Source organism: Plasmodium gallinaceum (assembly GCF_900005855.1).
Source record: "Plasmodium gallinaceum strain 8A genome assembly, contig: PGAL8A_v1_87, whole genome shotgun sequence".
NCBI lineage: Eukaryota > Apicomplexa > Aconoidasida > Haemosporida > Plasmodiidae > Plasmodium > Plasmodium gallinaceum.
Genome location: NW_021628251.1, coordinates 1,581,609 through 1,605,857, shown reverse-complemented (window position 1 = coordinate 1,605,857; position 24,249 = coordinate 1,581,609). Strand labels below are relative to the sequence as shown.

Here is a 24,249-nt window from a genome sequence, read left to right as displayed (position 1 = left end):
AAAAGAGTAAAAGAAAATTATCTTTTAATTGTTTACAAGGAATGCTTATATTTATGTATAGATGTAAGGATCAATTATAAAAAATGAAATCTTAAAAAAAAGTTTCAATGAAAAAAAATTTATTAAAAAAACATAATGTAAACATGCGCAAAATAGATATGAGTGCAGGACAATTCTTGTATATATATAGATATTTATACATATAAATATTTTATAAATTTAATTATTTATAAATTTTAATATATATAAATTTTAGTATTTAATTTATTTATTTCATTTTTTTTTTTTTAGATATTTTTTTTTTGCATAGTGCATTTTATTCTTTCATTGATTCCTTGATGTTATAAAAAAAGGACAATTTTTCTTTTTGTATTTTATTTAATCTTGTTCTTTTTGTTAAAATGTTTTTTTTTTTCTATGATAATTCATTTTATTTGAAATCAAAGGAAAAATTTTAATTGTTTGTCTTTTTATAAGGTTTGCACACTTTATGATAATTGTAAATGAGGATAATATATATTCTACATATTTATTATGCATATATATACTTAGATTAATTAATTATATTAAATACTATATTTAATTAAAATAAAAAGAAAAAATAATGTAAGCTTAAATGAATGATGAATTTTTAAAATATGCTGTTGTTTTTTTTTTTTTTTTTCCTTCCTTCTTTTCTTTAATTACCTTAAAAAAAGGTAATCCTTATATAATTATATATATATATAGAGATTTGTTTATATTATTTAATTATTTTTTTTTTTTTTTTTATGATTTCATGTGTGCGCTTGTAAATTTTAAGCAATGCTTTCTACAAGTGTGTGAATTCTATGTTAAATTGGAAAAAAAATTATAAAAAGAAATATGTAAAAATTTTATGTGAAGGAACCAATAATATGAATGCATAAATTATATAAGAGCTAACTTTTTTCTTTCTAAAATAACGATAAATATCAGTGATAATATTTTTTTAAACGAATAAATATATTACCATCACGTTTTTTTTATTTTTAATTTTAACTTTTATTTAAAGGAAATCATTGTTTATTTAACGCAGTTTTCCAGATTAACAAATTTACCAAATTACTAGAATTATAAAATGAAAAAACTTTTTATTGTTTTTTATAGAAATTTCTGTAGGTTAGAGATAATTTAAAAAGTTGAAAAATTGTTTTTTTTGTTTATACACATTAATTATAAAATAAGACTTTTTTTTTTAACATATACTCAATTATTCAATGTAATAATGTGTTAATGAAATATCTTTGTAAATTAAAAAAAAAAAAAGTAAAAAGAAAAAAAAACTTATGCCTAATAAAACATTATTTTCAAAAATATATTTGATTATTACAATGATTATGCATTCATTAAAAGATTCATATATATACTTTTATAAATATTATTTTAAAATGATAAAATAATAATTAATGAACTTAAATTCACACATATAAACTCAAAATATAACAATTAGAATATAAATGTTTATATAAAAGAGTATTCGAATAATATGTCACCCCTCTTTTTTCAAAATTTTTAAAAGACCTTAAAAAAAAACGTTTAATAATAATGGTAATAAAAAAATAAAAAAAAAGTACATTAAAAGATACAAACATGAAATTTTATTTTATTTTATTTAATTTTTTTTTTTTTTTTTTTTGTTTGTATTGATATGTTAGCATTTTTTTTTTATTGTTGGAAGTCTCATACCCAATACTACTGTAGTGTTAATAAGAAATAAAAAAGTTAAGGTATAAAAAATATATATTTGATAAAAAAAGAAGATAATGTAGTTTTTTAAATGGTAGTTTTTTTAAGAGAATTTTGTTTTAATTTTTCTTCTTTTTAATTTATTTTTTAATTAAGATTTTTTCATAAAGTTTATAAAATTATGTCATTTATTTATATATTGCACAAAGCATTTACAAATTAACAACAAAGGTTCTATAAATGAAATAAAAAATTTTGAAATTTTAATTTCATTACAATAAGTGAAAAATATAGATTAGAATACAAAGAATAAATCCAAAAAAATGAAAAATACTGATAGCAAAATTTAGAGTTAAATTATTATAAATCAAAGATATTAAATTCATTAGTAAAAAAAAAAGAAATATTTTTTAATTAAAAACTCTAGTCAATGATTAAACTTTCAAAGACTTTTTTTTTTTTTTTTTTTTTTGATATATAAAAAATTAAAAACCATGTAAAAGTTTATTTTTTTTTACACTGTGAAGAATTATTTTACAATTCCTTAAGTATTATTAAAAAGTTTTTAAATAGTTAATTTTTTTTGTGAATTAATAAAAAAAAAAAAAAAAAAATATATATAAATATAAGTGAATTAAATATTAAAAGAAATTAAAAGATTATGAATATTACATTTTATAATTTAATTCATTTTAAGAATAAAATAAGAAAAAAAAGCAAATGAAAGAAAATCCCTCTATTAGTAGCAAATTCAAAAAAACAGAAGATGAATTGATATTAGATTCTCAAGAAGGTTTCCTCAAATATGAAATAAAGGAAAAAAGTGAATTTAGTAATGAAAATTATTTAAAAAATTATGCTATTGAAGAATCCAATATAAATTTAACAAATAATAATAAAGATAAAAATGAGAGTTTAAATGAAGAGGAAAAAGATAAACAAAACGACATAATAAATTCACAAAATATTTCAAATAATATTTTAATACCAAAAGTAATTAAAAAATATGTTAATATTACTCATAAGGAAGAAGTTGTATCATATATTTATACATTAGTTTCATATAAAAATTATAATATTTTTTTTATAACTCATAATGGAAAATTTGCTTCATGGATATATACTTATAATGTTATTTTACCTTTCTCAGTTGATCAAGAAACTGAAATAATTTTTGGGGAAAGAAATTATCCTCTTTTGGAAATTTTTTGTTCAAAATTTATGAAAGATCATGCATCTTTATTAAAATATAAACCAATTATATTTGCATTGTCTATTTATAAAATGAGTTTTGATGATAAAGACATCTTAAATCAAATTTTTGTCAATTTGAGTAATATAATAAAATAATTTACGTATATATGTTATAAAAATAAGGAGAAAAATAAGCTATTATTTTTAAATAAATTCATTTAATATGTATATATATTACTATCATTATTTTTGTTATATGTAGAATTATATGACTCATTTATATATATTTTTTTTTAATATTTTTAATTTATTAAATTTTCTAATGAAACATATTTTTTGGCATATAATATTTATAAAGAAGTCATAATTAACATGTTTTTATAAAAAAACTTCTAAATTTCTTTTAATATATTTATTTTATTACTTTTTATTTTTTATTTAAATATATTAATAATATAAAGAATTATATTATGAGAATATTATGCAGATTAAATTATTCTAATAATTATCCATATAAATTAACTCATATAAACGTTTTAAAAAATAAATTAAAAAGTTCTATTATCTTTTTTTTTTTTTTTTTTACCTTAATATATATTAATTATTTTAGTAAATATCAAAAAAAAAAAAAAATTATTTTTTATACGTAATACAACTAATATTTATTTGTTATTTTCCATATAAATACTTTTAAAAAGATAAATTACTGTACTGTTAAGATTAAAAGTCACATATATAATTTGAAATAATTATTTATTTTCGTGTGTACAAATATAAAAATGGGAGATAAAAACTTTTTTTAATTAAGTTAAACAATTAATTTTAACTATAATTGTGTTTATATAGTATTTATTTTTAAAATACACTTATTTTATCTTTTATTTTTCTTATATACATAAATAAATGATTACAAATGAATCATTATAACTATTTTTTAAACATGAGGAAAAACATATTATTTCTTCAAAATACAGTTATATACTATAACAAAATAAAAACATTTATATATATATATATATATAAATCGCAAAAAATTTTATTTACTTTTTTATCTTTTAAAGCTTGTTAAATTTATCAAGTACTTAAGACCCTTTAATAATAATATTTTTTTCTTTTTAAACATAAACATTTTGTAAAATATAATTTTTTTTTTACACACAAAATTTTAACTTAATAATTTAAGTTAAAATAAAAAAAAAAATTAATGAAAATGTATATATTTTATTATTGAAGAGTAAATTAATTAAGGATTTTTAAAAGTACTATATTTTTATTTGTCTCAATAAGTTATTAAGGAAAATTTAATTTAAAGAAAAATGTCACATGTGCATAAACAAAAAAATATATATATATGGTAAATTTTTCTCAGATTAAAATTTTATTTGATGTTTATTATAAAATGTATATTTTTTGTAGCTACTTTTTATTGTTTTGTATTTTTTCAAATAATTATGTTATAAGAGCAATGAAATTATTTTACTATAAAATTAAAATAAAAATAATTCTTCAAAAACACATTATTAGAATAATAATTAATTCTATTTAGAAGTAAAATAAGAAAAAGTAAAAAATATTATTTTTTTTAAATTATTACTTATTTTTAATATATATATATAAAATTAAATGTTAAATAAAGAAAAAAAAATTAAATTCTAATATGGAATTTTTTTTTAAATATATTTCTAAAATACATTTGTAAAATTATTACTTTATTAACACATTACACTTTTTTACATTTTCTGAGTACCAACAATTTCGTATTTCATGTTTTTTAGACTATTTATTTGTAAATGGCATAATTTAATTTTAAATATAATAATATTTGCTAACCTTTTTTGAACTTCATAAATTTACTGATATCATTTTAAGATCCATAAAAATATTATTATTAATTTGTATTTAATTAAATAAAATTTTAAAATTATTTTCTTGTTACACTGTATATATAAATGATAATACAATTGTATAAGTCATTTTTGTTTTTGTATATTTTATAATTAACATAATTTTTTTTATCATTATATTTATATTTAATTCTTTTTTTTTTTACTTTATTAAGGTTTTAAAGAAATTCCTTTGATAATGATTCAAAGATTGTAAATTATTATTCTAATTAAAGTTTTTTTTTTCTTTTCATTATTATTTTGATGGTTCATTATATAATATATCTTTGATGTTATATATTATATTGTTTATTTTTTCATATAATCACTTACAGTTTATATTCTTAACAACCTAAAATAAAAGTATTTTGTGAAAAAAAAAAAAAATTTAGAAAATATATACTATTATTATTAGGATTCTTTTTATATTCATTTAAAATGTAAAAAATTAATTTATATTTTAATCAAGGTTTAGGTGAATATATCTACTGTTGTTTTTACAAACATTTAAGGTATCATAAAATCTCTTCCATTTTTCGTGTTTTTATTTCTACTCAAATTTATTGTATTTTTCATTTTAAAAAAAAAAAATAATTCATAGTATTCAAATTTTAATATATTATATATTTCGAATAAAAGTAAAATTTTTTTTCAATTTTTTTTTTTTTGTCTTATTTCAAGAGTTCATGTGTCATAATTATATTATGAAGTAGAATATTTTTTTTAGTTCTACTTTTTTTTTCATGTAATTTTTTTTTATAAATAAAATTATTATTTTTTTGCTGAAATTTTTTTTTTTTTATTTTTTAATATAAAAACTTCCACATATTAAAACACATTTTTTATATAATATTATTTTTTTTTTTTTTTTTGTAGTTTCAAAGTATCTTTAATTAATTATTCCACTAAATATTAATATATTTTTCTACAATTTTTCAATGGAAAGGATTTATACAAATTTTATTATTTAAATTATTAAATATTTGCTTTATCTTTCGTTGATTTAGTTTTATTAGTGAAAAAAAAACAGAAAAATAATGCATATCCTAATAGTTTAAGCTTTTCCATTAAATTAGTAAATGCATTTTTAGTATATACGCATTTATTTTTGCAAGTAATTCTCCTGTAAATTCCTTTACTTTTTTTAGGTCTATAGTCAATGGAATTATTTAATAAATTTTCATCTTTCATGTTTTTAATATAGGAATAATTAATAATATCATTAAGTATACTTTGATTTTTTCTTATGTTTTGCAATATAAATGGGATATAATAATTCTTAATAGATTTGATGTTTTTTGAATTATGTTGATCAAGAAAAATACAATTATTTCTTTTCTTTTTGAATTTTCCGTTTAAATAAGATTCATTTATATGGTGTACTTTTTTAAAATGATTTTTATATTTTGATATATATTTTATTTTATGGGGTGTTCTGTTTTTCATTTTATTAAAACTTCCTAAAAAAAGTATATTTTTGTTAATTAATTTATTAATTGGTTCATATTTAATTTGAATATTCCGATTATTGTGTGTATTAAGATTAAAATTTGTTCCATTTTTTTTCAAGGAATTCTTGCTTTTAATTTGTTTTAAATAAATATAACGTGACTTGTACAATAAAGTATCTTTATATTTTTGTAAGTTGCTATATTCTTTTTTAATTTTATTTTCGTTTTTTTTTTTTAAATTTACTGAAATGTTTTCATACAATTTTTTAGTTTTTATATCTTTATTATTTAAATATATATTTTTTAATAAATTATTATATTTATTAATGTTATGGTTTGGTATCGATTTAATTTTCAAATTATAGGATGAAATTGGTAGCTCACTCATTTCACCTTTAAAATTTGTGAAATAATTATAGTTTGTTTCGTACATTTCTGTTATACTATTGTTTGAAGACAAAGAAGGGTCTGTACTTGACATAATATTGTAATGCTCAATATTATTATAATTTTGAATATTATTTTTACTATCTTTTAAATTTTCCTCACTAGAGCTTTTTCTATTTATAAAATCACTTTTAATTTTATCTAAATCTTTATATAATTTTTTGGAATTAAAATTTTTACCTTTTAATCCGTCACCATAAATAATGTAGTTTTTGCCACAATTTTTTTTATTATTTGATTCATTTTTATCATCTATTTTTTTTATTAGCTCTTTATATTTTTTTTGTTGGATCCAATAGTCTATATTTTCTACATTTGTATCTTTTATGTTTGTACAATTCGATATATTAAAATTATTTCTGTTGATGAATTTATCTTGTTCATTTTCACCTTTTTTCATTATTGATTTATTTTCATCGTGCATATTTGAATATTTTTATAAATTAAGAATTTTAAAGCGAGTTATGTTTTCTTTATTGTTTTTATAATTATTGAAGATGCTATTTATATTTTTTTCGAACTTTTTAATAAATCTTTTATCTATTTTTTACTTAAAATTTTTCTTATAGTTGCATGAAATTATGTTAGAATAATTCATATTTATGTTATATTTTGTTTTATTTTTTACAATATATTAAAATTTATTATTTATATATTTCATTTATTTTATTTTATTTTTTTTTTTAATAATTATTTTATATTTCATTTATTGTTTTACAAAAAAAAAAAAAAAAAAAAAATTAAAAAGGGATCCATATGAAAATTTTAATTATTATTTATGGGGCAGTGTTGTGTATAAGAAAAACTTTTTAAAATAATTTTAATATTATTTGTTCCATATATATATATGTACTAAAAAGTATTTATTCTATATATGTAAATTATATAATACTTATAGTTTTGTATATTAATGTATCATAAACTATAAAAGGCTGGAAAATTCGTAAAAAATGGTTTAAATAATGCCCACAACTAAATATAAAATATGTAAAGAATAAATTATATAATTTTCAAATAAATGAGGATATTAATAATTAAATACAAAAGATATAATTTTTCTTTAATAAATATTTTATAAAAAGTATTAATAGATACAAATCTACAAACATTTACAAAGTATTAGATTTTTATAATAATAAAATTTATTCTCATTTATTATTAACTACGTTTCACATTATTTTCATAAGCTCATATAAATTTAGAGAATTATGAAATGCACATAAAAGAAATTATAAGCTAAATTGTATTTTTTTTAAATTGCTAAAATTCTAAGTTAAGGCATATATTCTTATAGAATTATTGTGATGAAAAAAAAAAAAAAAAAAAAAAATTATGTTTAAAGCAAAAATATTAAAAAATAATATTTTTATGGAATAAAATTTTTTTATCATTAATGCTTTTTTTATATCATATGCAAGCTCCTTTTAATTTCATTTCATATTTTTTGCTTTATTAGCTAATATAGCATATTTTTTTTTCGTTATATATCATTTTTGTTTTGTATTTTTTGGAATAAATTCTGTCTTTTATATTAATATGAAAAACTATAAGAAATAAAAATAAAAAAATTCTGAACATGATATAAAAAAAAAATAATCTTAAACTAATTTAGCTATTTTATTTTCTTTTTTTCCTATGAATTTATCTTCAATAACTCCTAGACTCTAAAAAGCAATATTTTATATTTTAATTTAAAAAATTCTTTTTATTAATTCTTTTATTAAGTAAAGAGAAATAATATGAAAAATGTAAAGCCTTTACAATTTTTGAAAGAAACATTTCTCATTAAATAAATAAATTTCAGAGGTTTCTATATGTTGAGAAAAAAATTAATCAATAAAATATATATATATATATTTTTTTTTTTTTTTTGAGTGTACAAAACATATTTAAATCTAAAAAAAATAGAGGTATATAATAAAAGAACTAATAAATTAATACACTTATATACTAATATATATTGAAAGAATTGCATTAATTCTTACATTTTTATGACTGTAAAAAATATATATATATATGTAATAATTATTTATAAGTAGGACATATTGAAAAAAATAAATAACAAAAAAAACAATTATAATATTTCCTTAATAAATGTACCATAAAAATTATTTTAAAAAGAATGTCAGCAAAACTATGTTAAATAATACCATTAAGAAACACAAAAGAGATAAATAAAATAAATCATAATGACATAAAACAAAGTATAAAAATATTAAATATTAAAAAACAAAAAATGTTTCATTTGGAATGAGCATGCCTTAAAGTTACGGATCTGACAAATAAAATATCTCGAATTTTTGCAAGATCCTTACTACTAAGCCATCCATAATCCTTTGAACATTTTTCTTGTATTTTAACATTCAATAAATAATTTAAAACATTGTTATCAAATATATCTATAAATTGAAAAATAGTCGATATTTTCAAAGGTGTTACAGAAAAATGTACTTCCGAAGAAAAATGATGTCTTAAATGAAAAGTTTTGGATTTTTTTAAAAATTGAAGTATATCATTAATTTCTTCATCATTATGAACAAAGTCTTCATCTTTTAAATCAATATTAGTTGAATGTACTGTTAATATGTCTTTATCAATGTTTAAGTCATCAGAATTAGAATTTATTAAACTATTCTGAAAATTATTATAATCCTCTGCATTATCGTTTCCTATATTTTCAGAGAGCATTTCTGAATATATATGACAATCTCTTTTACAATTACCTTGATTTTTTATTTCATTTTGCATTTCATTAAAACTATCTTTCTTTATATTATCACTATTCTTAGTAATGGTAGTAATATGTCTATTATTTATATTTTTAATTATATTAGTTACAATACTATCCAAAGCAAATTTCTTTTTTATTATATTTTTATTTATGTCTTCTAAATTTTTTGTTTTAATGTTTCTATAAAAATTATCTCTAAAATCTATAGTTTGATAAATATAACTTGTGGAATCCTTACGAGGATCATATCCATATTTACAGTATGTACGTCTCCATGGTCCATCAACAAAATAAAAACAAATTTTTGAAAAACAACTTTTTAGGCAGTATGTACTTATGTTATCCAGATGCTCTAATAAAACTTCTTTTGACCATATGGGTCTAATATCAAAAAGTAATTTGACTTTGTTATATAACTTATCTGAAACGTACTTTTTGATTGCTGAGTCAAAAGGGATTAACGGTAATGAAAGATCGTCATACTTTGCTATAGGATTACAGTGAATTGTTTTTTTATTTACTATAATTTTATTACTATACTTATTTAAAGAATCATTGTTATTTGAATAATCAAGCTTTTCAGTATTAGATATATTTTTTAATTCATTAACTGGATCATTAATTATAGAATTACCAAAATTAACTTTATTTTTTTGATTAAAATCATCATTTAAATGATTTTCAGAGTTTTTATTATCTTGCATATGCTTATTAACTTCGTCTTTATCATTATATAAACTGCTGCTTGTTACATTTATTTCGTCATTATCATTCATTGGTTTATTTTTTTCATTCACATCTGCTTTCTCTGTCATTTCTGTAAATGTATTTATGAATTTTTTTTCATTATTTTTTATTATTAATTCTTTAATAAATTTTTCTATTTCCCCTTTTTTTGCTTCGGCTTTTGAATCAATAGGAGCTGTAAATTTACTTATTATATATTTAAAATCTCTTATATATTTATTTGTAATAATTGATTCATAATTTTTATAATCATATGGAGTTACGCTTTTGCTATGTATACAACATTGTAATTCATAGGCTTCACTTTCATCCGAAGAAAAGTTAATTTCCTTTTTTTCCTCAAGTAAATCAGAACATACTTTTGAATTTATTATTTTATTAAATATTTCATTTTCCTCCATATCAGATAAATAATAATTAAAATTATCACCTAATAAATTCAAAGGATGATGTTTAGTGTTATCAAAAGTAGAGCTACAATTTTTTATATTTTCATTTAAAACAAGCATATTATTATAGTTTTGATAATTACATGTATTCGATATTTCATTTTTATAATCTTTATTTTTGGAGAAAATACTGTTCTTATTATGATTCATATTTTCATTTATTTCATACCATTTATCTATATGAGAATCTGTTTTATTATCTATTTCTTTATTTTTCATTATCTCATAATTTTCTTCTCCTTTTCCATTCTCTTTTATTACATCTACGCTAAAAGTCTCATAATTTTTATTTTCTAAATCCACATTAGGTAAGAAAACTTTCTGATCATTTTGACATATATCCTTAATTTGATTTAGTCCATCATTAAAGGAAACACATTTAAATCTATTATCTAAATTTTTATTTTCCATATTAAAATATGCATCCGTATTATAATTATTTGAAATTTTATAATCTAAGTTATTTGGACTTTTTTCTAAGAAATTGTTCACGTTATTTTTATTATGTACATATTTTCCAGTCAGTTTATTTGAGTTGACATTAACACATCTTCTATTTTGCATATCATTCTTGCTATTATTTGAAGAATTATTTTGCATACTGTAATTAACTTCATAATTATCTAAAATAGTTTCATTAATATTACTTGTTATTTCATTATTTATGCTATATTTAAAAGGTATTTCATTAACAACATTTGGGTCTTCTGTAACTTTATTAATTTGAGATACGTTTTTCGTTTTATATATTTGTTCGTTTTGGAAACAAATAAATGAGTCATTTGTATAATCATTCTTGTTATAAATATTTGATTCATAAATATCAGTAGGATTATTTTCAAAATTATCATAACTTTTTTTCTTCTGTTCTTTTTTTTTATTCCCTTTTGTTAAATAATGTATATAATTTGTATTATAGTCATATCTATTATAAAATGATGGAATATAATAGAAATCACTCATATTATCAAAATAATACAAATATTTAACAAAACCGAGACACTCAAACTTATATTTATTTTTTCTAGTTTTTTTAATTTTTATTAAAATATTGTTAACTTTTGTCCAATTTGATGATATAAAGGAAGAAAACATATCATTATTATTAATTCGCAAAATTAAATTTTCATCATATTTGCTAATGTTTTTATGAAATTTAAAAATACTAGTTATTTTTTTTAATCCTCCTAAACTTTCCACAGCTGATAAACCTTTACTTCCTTTTTTTATTTTACCTGGAATTTCAACACATATATAATCATTTTTTTTAATTTCTTCAAATTTTATTTTTTTGTTTCTATTTTTTTTGGTTGTTATTTTTAAAAATTTTTTATTATCTTCATTTTCACTACTTTGGGCATACATATCGATAAGTTTTTAAAATTATTTTATTAATATACCTAAATATATATATATATATTTTTAACATACATGTTTTCTATCTTCTCTGTCCATTGTTAAAAATATATTTATTATATATATGTATAATTATTTAATACAAATTATTTCATATATATATATATATATATATATATATATTTTAGTAGATCCCCTTTTTTTTTAAATTAAAATTATAGTTATTCGTTTTATTAACCTTTTAAATAATTCTTATAACTAAAGTATAATTATAGTAACATTCCTTCTAATATGTATTTAGAAAATATATAATTTTTACATAATTTAAAAGAAATATTTTCAATGAATTGTTTACAACTAATTTAAATAGAACTTACATCAGTTTATTCAAAGGTCATTCAGAATTACTTTTTATTTAAAAAAAGATGTAATATTTTTATAAAAAATTAAAATTTTTATAAAATACTAAGAATTAGAATTAATAAAAATGCGCTAAAATCTTAATATATGATGTTTTGTTCTTTAAAATTTTATTTTAAAAAAATAAAATAAAAACATAAAAATGAAAAAAAAACATATTTAGAAAAATTTTCCAATAATTAAAAAAAGTTTGAAAAAATTAACATAATTAAAAATGTATTAAGAAGCATAACATGAAAAAAAAAAAAAAAAAAAAAAAAAAAAATTTTTTTTAAAAAATATTAATAGTTTATAATTATATTAAATGAGAATTTATTTTAAAAATATTATAATGAATTGTAAAATATAAAAAAAAAAAAAATTATTTTCATTTTTTTTCTGATTAAAAAATAAGAATATATTTAATAAAAGAATGCTTTTATATAAATATGCTAAGGCTTCAAAAGATAAATAGAATAAATCATATTCATTTGAAGTTATTAAATGAAGAAAAGAACAAAATAAATGTTTGTGTAAATGAATATAAACAAATCATATGGAATAATAATAGCAAAACTTGCAAGAACAAATATAAAAATATTGATAATCTCCATAACATTATTAAAAGTAGTGTATTAAAAAATTATAAAAATGTTTATTTTTATAAAAATTTGTTAAGAATTGCTGAAAATAGAAAAAATGATTTTAACTTGCATCAAATAAATGTAATTATAAAATCCTTGATAAAAGCGAAAATATATAGATATTCGTTATTTCATTCTTTTGAAGTTCCTATTTTAAAATATGTAAGATATTTGAATACCTATATTAATGATATGAAAAATAATAATAATTTAAAATATGTAGATGAATTATATAAAAAATTAAAGTTAAATGAAGAAAGATATAAATCTAATAAAAAGTGCAACTTATATTTTTTAATTATTTCTGATCAATTTAATATATTGATTGATATTTTTAAAAGTTATAATTACATTAATTTTAAGTATGATTATTTTTATGAAACTTTATTTTTCTTTTTAACTAAAAATTATATATATTTAAATAATAGAAAGGACTTATCGGATATATGGATAATCTATTTAAATAAAGTTTTATGTAATGATGTAACATTTTTAAAAAACAAAAATGAGTTTTTTAATATTAAGAATATACACAATTTGATGGAAAAAAACAGTTTCAATTTTTTTAGGTTATATAGACACAAGTATAAGTGTAACATAAATATGAAAACGATTTATAATTATATTATTACATCTAAGAAAAAAATAAATAAAACAGAGAAAAAAACATCTTATAATAGTATTTTTTGTAAAAATAATATTTTTAGCATTTGTAAATATTTAGTAATAATTATTCTAAAAGATGAAAAATTAATTAGATATAAAAATAAAAAAATTAATAAAATTAAAAATTTATACATATCTAATGGCTATATGTATAAAATTAGGAATTCAAATAAAATATTGACTAATTTACAAGTAAAATATCTGATTAAAATTAATATTGTTGAAAACCTTGCTTTTTTAAAAAAAAATTGCTTTCCTAAAGAATTATTAAATAATATTAATTTTCTTCAAAAATTATCAAATATTTTATCTGAATTTAAGATAAAATCTTTTCTTTTTAATAGATATATAAAAAATGTAAAGAAACTTGAAGAAGTTAGTAAAATAAATAACAATTTTTTAATTGAACAAAAATTATAATTATATTTATAATAGGTAAATATTATTCTTTTTATTGTTAATTACTTATATATTTATATAAATTTTTCTTTTTATATTTCTAATAGTTTTCATGACAAAAAAAAAAAAAAAAAAAAATGGTATATTTTTTATATTTAAACTAGTAAAAAGGAAAGAAAATGTTAATTTAGTTTTTTTTTTTTAAAATATATATTTGTATTATAATGGTAATTTAAAAGAATCTGAATAAAAAAAATATTTATCTTCATTTTTTTTATAGTAATAAATTATCATTTATAATATTTTGAGCTTCAATATGATTAAATTATCAATATATAAAATGTAATGAGATAATAAGATGGACCATATGTATAATAAAATTCATAAAATATTATGTGAAAATATAAAATCTAAACTAAAATAGTTTTTTCTTGTTATTTTTCTGTTGACTAATATTTACAATTACAATAAATATATATGAGAGAAATGATTAAAATTCTAATAACAAAAAATTTAAATATTTAATTGGAGAATAAAGAACTTAAAAAATAACTTTTATTAATTTAAAAGACAACTAATTTATATTAAAATATAATCATAATATAATAAAAAATTATTTTAATAAAATATAAAAAAGTTAAAGTAGGTCAATATTGAATATCTAGAATAAGAATCAATTTTAATTATTTAGAATATATATATATTAGGACAAAACAAGTGTTATCAATTAGTGTTAATAAAAAAAATTAAATTTGGCAATTATAGAAGAAATAATTTGTTATTTTCAAAAATTCAATTATAAAAATTATAAAAAAACATTTAAATATATGAAAAATGAATTTTTTTTTTTTTTTGTGTTGTTAACATTTATTTTTTCTTTGAAGAATTATTTTATTGGTATATAGTTTTTTATATATTTGAATGTAGGAAAATGTAAAATAAAACTTATAGAATAAATTAATTTGCCATGTTGTATTATTTAAAAACTTTTTTTGATTATGCTTAAACTACCTTTTTTTTTTTTTTTTTCAAAATGGACATAATTTGTAAGCTTCATAAAGAGTAAATTTAATTTTTTTAGATATATTAAACAAAATAACTGAATTATATATTTTTCTTGTGAATTTAAATAATAATATTCTAAAATGAAAAAAAAATTTAAATACAAAAATAATTCATATAAAAATTCCAAAAAAATAACCTTTTTTTTTATAAATTTTAAAATTAATATAAATATATTAATTGTAACTTTTGGGAGCATTATTTTTATATAAATATTTTGCGAATAATGAAAATAAAATAAGTTAGATATAAATAATATAATTAATACTATAGAGAATTATCTAAATTTGCACATTAAAATGGATAAGGAAAATTACATTACAGATAGATGAATTTGAAATAATAACATAAATAGTTTGATTTAAAACATTAAAATATGTTATAAAAAATAAAAGAGAAATATATAAAATTAAAAGGATAACTATTTATATGGAAACAATGAACGTAATAAATATTTAGAGAAGTAAAAGTGATATATCTTTGTAAATCATAATGATTTAATGTTATTTTTATTTTTAATAATTATTATATTTTTTTTTGTATATTATTAAAAACAGTTCACATTATTTATAGAAAACAAAAAATATTTATAGTTTTTCATTATAATTTAATTTAAAATGTATAGTGACAAAAATTTTTGATATCTCATTTTTTAAATCATGTCATCAAAAAACAGAAAAATTAATTGTATTCTTTATGAATCAATAAACACAAAAAAGTAAATTATAATATTATTAAAGAAACATAAAATTAAATAAAATTAAACAATTTTAATAAATACAAAATAGTATATAATCAAACAAGACAACATTTATTGATATAATTTAAAATGATAAAAAATAAATTAATAAAACATTATTAAATAATGCATAAATATATAAAAATATATAGTACGTATTTATATATATATATATATATATATATATATTTTTTTTGTATTATTTTTCATTTAACTTTCTATTTAATCTATCTTGTTCAATTAATTTTAAACATTTTTCTGCTGTTTTTCTTCGAACTCTTTGATTTGATGCATCTCTTTCTGGTAATTTTATTTCTGTTTGATTTTTCATATTTTCATTTGCATTATATTTATCATTATTTTTTTCATTATGGTCATATTGATTAGCTGTTGAAGAATTATCAATTAAATTATTAATGTAATGATCTTGTTGTTTGTTTATGTCTAAATCTAATGGCACAGAATAATCATTTGTATAGCTTGTATTTTTATCTGTTAAAATATCAAATGAATTAATTTTATAATTTAAATGGTTATTTAAGTATTTGGAATTTTCTTTTATGTCTTCATTTATATATGAATTATTTTTATAAATATTGCATGCTTCGTTAAAGTAATAATTTTGAGTTTCTTCTAGAAGCTTTTCTTGTTGGATATTTATTAAATTATTTTCTTCTTGCTCACTATAGTTATTTACATTATACTTGTTATCAAATGTAGTTTTTAAATAATTTTGTTTAAAATATAATTGAGATGGTACATTCTCTTTATTGTTTTCGTCTTTTTCTTTTTCATTGTTAGTGTAAGAATATCTTTGTATGTTTTCCATGTTTAACATATTTTTATAAGTATTCATATCCTTTAAGTTGACTTCATTTAATAAATTATCTTGAAATTGATGATTTAATTCGTTTATTATATTGTTATTGTTATGATGAACATCTAAACTATTTGTCTCTGTATTAGCTTTAGTAAAATTCATTAAATTATCATTAGTTTTGTTGTAAAATTTAAAATAATCATTATAATTTTCGTAATTGTTATTACTAAAACTATTTGTTATGCTATTGTCATCATTATTATTGTTACTATTATTCATATCTACGTTTTTCTTTTTTAATAAATCAAATAAAAATGCATTTTGCTTCTGCTTAAAATTTATTAACTGAATCATCTTTTGATATTGTAACGTTTGTGATTTTAAGCGATAATTCAAATTATCATTTAATTTTATATGATATGATAGATCTTTTTCCAATTCTTTTTGTTTTTTTTCTAATTTTGATATCTCTCTGTTCATATTTTTATAAATATTATCATCTGAATCACTTTCTGCCTTAATAATGAAGCTTGAATTTTCATCATACTCATCGCATAAACTATCTTTCATTTGTGAACATAAAATATGTGGATTAATATCTAGTAATACAAAATTATTAGGAAAAAAATCTTGTTTAAAAGGAATATCAGTAAATCCTCCCCATGAATAAATAACATCATCTTTTGCAAAACATTTTAAGCAAGCTTTAGCAGTAAAATCATCAATATAATGAAATTTTTTTGTTTCAAAAGAATATAAAGCTGATGGCATTTTTTCTATATATTTATAATTATACTCTTCTCCTCCAATAATAAATATATAGTCATTAATATTAACTATGGAATGATAAGCTCTATTCTCATTTAAGCAATCTACATAAACAGGTAGCACCGACCAAATCCAATTATTTCCATTTTTTTGTAATAGAAATAATCTACTAGTATTTGTCTTATTTTTCATTTTTCCACCATATAAAATTAAATTATTTTTTTTTTTTTTTTTATCATACCATACACAAGTTGAATGAAAATATCTACCTAATGGATTAACAGATTTGTATTCTATTTCTTCCCATGTAAAGTAAAGAAATTCATTTTTTTTTTTTTGTTTTTTTTTACATTTTTCTATATTTAACACCCATAAATCATTTTTACAATACAAATTTTCTACATCACATATTTTCTCATTCCCACCAAATAAAATTATGTAAGGATATAAAAAGTCTAATGTATGGCCGTATCTACTATTTGGTTTCCTTCCTATAATTTTTATTTGTATCCATTTTCTTTTAATTTTTTCAGATATAGATTTGTTCGTAGCTTCATATATATCATTAGATGAAGATAAACTTTCATTAAACGCACTTTTTATTGGACTACATGAATTTTCGAATGGATTACTATAATTATCAGAAATGTCTTTATTATAAAAAAAGGATGAATGAGATAAACAAGATGAGTATGAAGATGAATAGGAAGAAGAATATGAGGTATTTGACGATGAACATAAATACGAGGAGGAATCGGAAGATGAAGAACATTTTGATTTCTTCTTATTAACGAAATTATTTAGTGATATATTATGTTCTTCAATTTCCTTATTATTTTTCATTTCTTTTTTTATTTTCTCATATTCTCCATTTAAAAGTCCCTTTTCTGGCATATCTACGCTAAAATTCTGATTCAATTCTACTGAATTAATACATTTTTCAGTTAAGTTGTTATCATCTTTTTGAATTAATTTTTCTGAATTTTCCTTTAAAATATCTTCTCTTATATTAATATCATCTTTTTTTATTTCTTTTTTCTTAAAATTTTTGAAATCTTTTTTAATAACTTTTTTATTTAAATTACTTATTTTATTTTCTTCTTTTAAATTATTGTAGTTGTATTCTCTATCATGTTCACTATTATAACATTTTTTATTTGTGTCACTAATTATGTTATGTTCTTCTTCATTATAACTATTATTTAATTTATTATTATCCTCATCTTCATCATAATTATTATCATCACCACTAGTTTCACAATTATCTTGTGTGCAATTTTTTTTAATTTGTTCGTCACATTTATCATCGAAAGAAATATAACTTAAATTCAAAGCATACAATGAATCATCAGCTAAAACATTATTTTCAACTTTTCCTCCATGAATAAATAAAAATACTCCATTTAATCCTAAATTGACAATGCAGGATGCGTGAAATGCTCTTGGAGATGGTACATTATATGTATGAATATTTTCCCAATTATTAAAATCATTCTTTTCTTCACATATATATATATCATTATATGTTTTATTTAAATAATTTTCAATGCTCATTGACTTAGAATTAATATAATTTTGTTCTTTTTCATCATATATACATCCTCTGTTCATTAAATATTCATTTGTATAATTTTTTACAAAATCATCTTCTATTGATCCTCCACCAAATATTATTATTTTATACTTGCCAAGAATATATCTATTTTTGTTGTTTTTAAAATTCTTCTGATTGTACTTTTCAATGTCCTCATTTTTTTTATTTTTCTTAAAGTCATTATTTTCAAATTCTTTTTCATCATTATCTTCATTTATTTTCTCATCTTCATTCTCTTTATCTTTTTTTAATTCATTAAAATTATTTATATGTTCATATTCTTCATTTCTTGCATCATTACATATATCATATGAATTTAATTCATAATAAAAATGTAATGAATGGCCTACTCTTCCTATTGGCTTATTTATATTTTCGTTTTTATTCCAATTATCATTACAGATTAATGTTAATGACATGCTTACATAAAGAAGAAAAAAAATGACGATTTTTTAATTTTTTCATAATTACATAAAAGTAAAATAAATCTTTATTTTTTTTTTTTTTTTTTTTCTTATCTCCTTTTTTCGCTTATTATTTTTTTTCTTTTTTCTTCTTGCTTTTTTTAAATAAAAAAAATAAAAAATTTGAAGTTTCAGATTAACAGATATAAAAAAGTTCAAAGAATATAAGTTTAAGTATTTTTTAACAGTAAAATAAAATCTAAAACAAAAATGAAATAATTTATATAAAAGCAATTTAAAAAAAAAAAAAAAAAAAAGTTAAATTATGAAGAGAAATATAATTTTTAAATTTAACAATTCTTTTTGTTTCTAAAAAAAAAAAATTTTTAATTAAAGATAAATGCAATTTAAAATTTTTTATTAATTTATTGGTATCTCTTTTTAAATGTTATAAATTATAAAAAAAAAAAAAAAAAAAAAAAAAAAATGAAATTAATTAACGATTAAATATTGTACTATATATATTTATATAAACTTGTAAACATTAGAAAATGATATTTTTATATTAAATCAGAAAACTACTTTTTATATTTAAAGTATATTTGATCAAATATAATTTATAAATAATAAAAAGAAATAATTTTAACTGTATTTAAGTACATGAAAACTGATGATATATTTTTTTGATTTTCTTATGAACATATAGCTTTTTGAAGTATATCTCAATTTTAACTGTTTATTTTATTTTATAAGAGAAAGAAGAAATAAAGGAGAATAATAGAAATAAGAACATCTCAAATATAAATATTTCCTTTTAGTTTTTATTTACCTAAACTATATGAATTTAAATTTTTGCATAAAATAGAAGAAAAAATATAAAAAAATAAAAAATATAATAAAATAAAAACGAAGAAAAATAGAATAAATATAAATGTAGAAGTTTTATATATTAAAGTGAAAATTAATTTTTTAAAGATGTTAAATTAACACATATTAGTAGTTAATTTTTTATATTCGTTTAATCTTATATTTTTTTAAGTTTTTAAGTACTTATAAAAAAAAAAAATGAAAGCTTTAAAAAATTATTGAAAGAAAAAAATAAAAGTTTTAGATATTTATAATATATATATTTAAATTTAGTGTATATTAGTGATAAAATGATATTTAAAAATACAAATGGGAGTATTACTAAGGATATCATTTCATAGAGATTTAAATTTAAAAATGTATTGTTAAATATATAGTTAAAAATTTAAATTAAAAAAAATAATACATAAATAAAAAATAGTAAAACTGATGCATATAAATTTAATAATATAAAAATTGAAAGTTTCATAATAAATATATTTTAGAAATTTAAAAGAAAAGCATATATGAAAAAAATTATAAAAAAGCAGAATAAAATTAAGACATTATTTTAAATAACTAATTTCTTTATCAAAAATAAGTATTTTGCTTTTAAAAGAAAGTTTTTAATTCTTTTTTTTTTTATTGCAAAATTTTCTATCGAATTTTTTAAAATTTTAAATAGTATAAAAATTAAAATATAATGTAAAAAAAAAAAAAGGGTTTTATATAGAGACGGATATATATTAGATATATAAAATTAATAGGAATGTTTTTTTTTAAGCACCATTAAGATGCACTTTTTGCTGCAATTTTTTTGTACATATAAATTTAATTAATAAACAACATAAAATTAAATGCTTGTGTTATCAAATAAAAGTATTTTAATTGTACTTAAATTTTTTTTTTTTTTAAATACTTTTGTTATTTTTTTTAAAATGGTTTTTTTTTTTTTTGTTTTTTATCACAAATTAATTTGTACATAAATATTTAATAGACAAAATAACATATGTGAACAAATATTCATTCATATATAAATATATATATGTATGTTTATACTAAAAAATTATAGAAAATTTTTGTTAAAAATACAAAAACTCCTTTTTATTAATAAAGCATTAATAGTACTGAATAATTTATAAAAAATAAAGAAAAATACAACTTATCAAAAAAAAAAAAAAAAAAAAAAAAAAAAAAGCGAAAAAAAGAAAAAAAAAAAAAACATATATTATTTCAATTTTATACCGCTGCAATCTAAAATTTAAATCATAATTAAATATTTGAATATGTTTTAATAATACTTACAAAATATCTATTATGCTGAAAGTTTATTATATTCCATATATGAAGCTCATCCTCATAAGGAGCATATTCACCTGTAAAAGAATAAAATAAAAAGGTGTATATATAAGAAAATTAATAGATAAAATAAATACATATATATAGAAATATTTTATCTTATAATTTATCATAAAAAAAAAAAAAAAAAAATTGTGTATATATTAAAAATAAGAATAAGCTTGAAAAAAATTAACAAAATAAATATAAAATTACCAAAAAGCATTAAACCTTTGTTATCATACTCACTGTTTGGATTTAATAACCATCCTTTGAAAAATAAAAAGAAGAAACGTATTAAAATAAATATGATATATATAACCAATAAATTATAAAATAATAATAATATAAAGAAGGATGTAATAACATAAAAAATATAATTAAAAAAAATAAAAAGGAGATATTCACATAAAAGATAATTTTATTTAACATTTTGTAATACCTGCGTAAAATTCTCTTATTTTTAAAGTATAATAAATGGATAGTTTTGATGGTGAAATAAAGATAAAATTAAGAAAACCATTGTTTTCATATTGAACTATGTAATAAAAATTTGTTTGTTCATCATAAGCTAAATGTATAGGAGGAAATATAGAAAACTCTTGTTTATCTTTTATATAATCTACATATTCAATTATATCTTTATTTTCTGATGTCATATCTATTATAGTTAAATAATAATTTATTTTAAATTTCAATGTATTATTATTATATTCTTTGTTTCTATACTTATTAAAAGTATTTTTTTCTTCATTTTCTTCACTTTCGTTAATCTCTTTATTAAATTTTGTCTCATTTCCTAAAACTTCGTTATTTAAATTTTTATCATTAATATGTATGTACTGTTGTACAAATAATAATCTAAAATTAACTGAATCTATTGTTGCAATTTGATTTAATAAATTACCACAAAAATGAGTTATAATTTCCACATCTTTAGTTTTCGTATTTTCATTAAAATTTTCATTTTTTAATAAATTAAATTGAATAAACTCATAAACACTTGGTATCTTAGAACTAGCTAAAAGAACGTAACAATAATTATTGATTAAAAATATATTAGGGTTTTTCATATTATTCTCATGACAAGAATATGACAAATTTACAAAGTTATAGCATTTATTTTTTTTTAATTGAACAAATACAAAAAAGCAAAAACTATTTTGTTCATCACAACTTTGAATTTTCATATTCTTGAATAAGGATTTATCTACTAATACAGTATTAATTTTTGCACAAAAGTCATCTGAATAACTTTTGTTAATACATATGGAGTTTTTATTTTTATTATCTGATAATGCAAAAATGTAGAGGTTATTATTTTTTTCATTTATTTTAATAGATAAATTTTCAAAATTATGTAAGATATTATCATACCCTTCTACATGTAAAGTGTAATCATTAATGTATGTTATACTAGGCAAAATTTTCCTATTTGGAGATATATATATTGCAGAATCATATTTTAAAAAGCTAATTTCTCTTATATAGCCAAATGAAAAATCCTTATTATAATTTTCATTTTGCCTTAAGTTAACTTTACTTCTATTTTTTATCTCATCTTCTTCCTTTTGTTTTCGTAAAATTAATAAAAGGATAAACAAAAATAAAAGGGTTATAAAACATTTGCAACATGATCTTCGCTCACTCTCAAGTCTTTCGCCACTCTGAGATATCATAATAAAACATTTATGTAAACCTATACAAATTTATACAAATTATAAAAAAAAAAAAAAAAAAAAAAAAAAAAAGAAAATGAAAGAAATTAATAAAAATCATTTAAAAAACAAAAGATAGATTTAAAAAGATTCTTCATTTTTCCTTATTTTTGTATGTAAATATAAGTATATAAAAAACAGAAAAAATAAGGAAAAAAAAATGAAAATATTTCTCATATAAAAATCCCTTTTAACAAAATTATGAAAAGAATCATATTTTATATTTACTAACAATTTTCATGCTATTTAAAAAAGAACCTTATAATATAATTTTACATTTTTCTTTTAATTTTATTTATATATATGCATACATATATTTATATAACTAATTCATTTATTTTATATTTTATTAAAAAAATATTAACTTTTATTTTTCTTTTAATTTTAAACATGAAAAATTGATATGAAAAAACATGAAATTATTAATTCATATAGATAATTTAAATATATTTAATTTTATTTCACTTAAAAAAAAAAAAAAAAGAAAAAAATATTTTAATTTTATAATTTGTATTAAGAATTAATTTACCTAAATTATTTTATTTCATTTTATTTTAATTTATTTAATTTTATTTATTTTTTCTTTTTTATGCTAATATAAAAATCTACACTTTTAGCAAAAATAATATAAAAATAGCATTTTTTTTTTTTTTTTTTTGCCTTTTAAACAAATATATATATGTCTGTATAAATTAATAATATTATGAATGTACTTTTTCTGGCTAATATATTTATGCCATAATGAAATATGTCTTATTATAACCATTTTTTTTTTTTTTAATTAATTATTATTAATAAATAAATCAAAATAAAAACAAAAAGTAATGGTAAAATAAAAAAAATAAAATGAAAAAAATTCTATTATTACACCACTTTATTACAACTTT

At 17.0% G+C, this 24,249-nt stretch overlaps 6 protein-coding genes across 6 annotated transcripts; 2 read left to right on the top strand and 4 right to left on the bottom strand.

The window, feature by feature from the left end:
* Positions 1-2,427: 2,427 nt before the first annotated feature.
* PGAL8A_00311700 (conserved Plasmodium protein, unknown function) lies at positions 2,428-3,057 on the top strand (the record flags this gene model as incomplete). The annotated part of the gene is made up of 1 exon (XM_028672128.1): positions 2,428-3,057. One exon carries the CDS (start codon positions 2,428-2,430, stop codon positions 3,055-3,057), a length of 630 nt encoding a protein of 209 aa, XP_028528712.1.
* Positions 3,058-5,759: 2,702 nt separating this feature from the next.
* Positions 5,760-7,106, bottom strand: PGAL8A_00311600 (hypothetical protein; the record flags this gene model as incomplete). Its single annotated transcript, XM_028672127.1, has 1 exon — positions 5,760-7,106. The coding sequence occupies one exon, from the start codon at positions 7,104-7,106 to the stop codon at positions 5,760-5,762; it is 1,347 nt and encodes a 448-aa protein (XP_028528711.1).
* A 1,817-nt stretch (positions 7,107-8,923) lies between these two features.
* PGAL8A_00311500 (conserved Plasmodium protein, unknown function) lies at positions 8,924-11,974 on the bottom strand (the record flags this gene model as incomplete). The annotated part of the gene is made up of 1 exon (XM_028672126.1): positions 8,924-11,974. The coding sequence occupies one exon, from the start codon at positions 11,972-11,974 to the stop codon at positions 8,924-8,926; it is 3,051 nt and encodes a 1,016-aa protein (XP_028528710.1).
* Positions 11,975-12,813: 839 nt separating this feature from the next.
* On the top strand, positions 12,814-14,094 carry PGAL8A_00311400 (conserved Plasmodium protein, unknown function; the record flags this gene model as incomplete). Its single annotated transcript, XM_028672125.1, has 1 exon — positions 12,814-14,094. One exon carries the CDS (start codon positions 12,814-12,816, stop codon positions 14,092-14,094), a length of 1,281 nt encoding a protein of 426 aa, XP_028528709.1.
* A 1,979-nt stretch (positions 14,095-16,073) lies between these two features.
* Positions 16,074-19,475, bottom strand: PGAL8A_00311300 (conserved Plasmodium protein, unknown function; the record flags this gene model as incomplete). Its single annotated transcript, XM_028672124.1, has 1 exon — positions 16,074-19,475. The coding sequence occupies one exon, from the start codon at positions 19,473-19,475 to the stop codon at positions 16,074-16,076; it is 3,402 nt and encodes a 1,133-aa protein (XP_028528708.1).
* A 2,103-nt stretch (positions 19,476-21,578) lies between these two features.
* PGAL8A_00311200 (conserved Plasmodium protein, unknown function) lies at positions 21,579-23,323 on the bottom strand (the record flags this gene model as incomplete). Its single annotated transcript, XM_028672123.1, has 3 exons — positions 21,579-21,682; positions 21,861-21,914; positions 22,087-23,323. The coding sequence occupies 3 exons, from the start codon at positions 23,321-23,323 to the stop codon at positions 21,579-21,581; spliced, it is 1,395 nt and encodes a 464-aa protein (XP_028528707.1).
* Between the last annotated feature and the right edge of the window lie 926 nt (positions 23,324-24,249).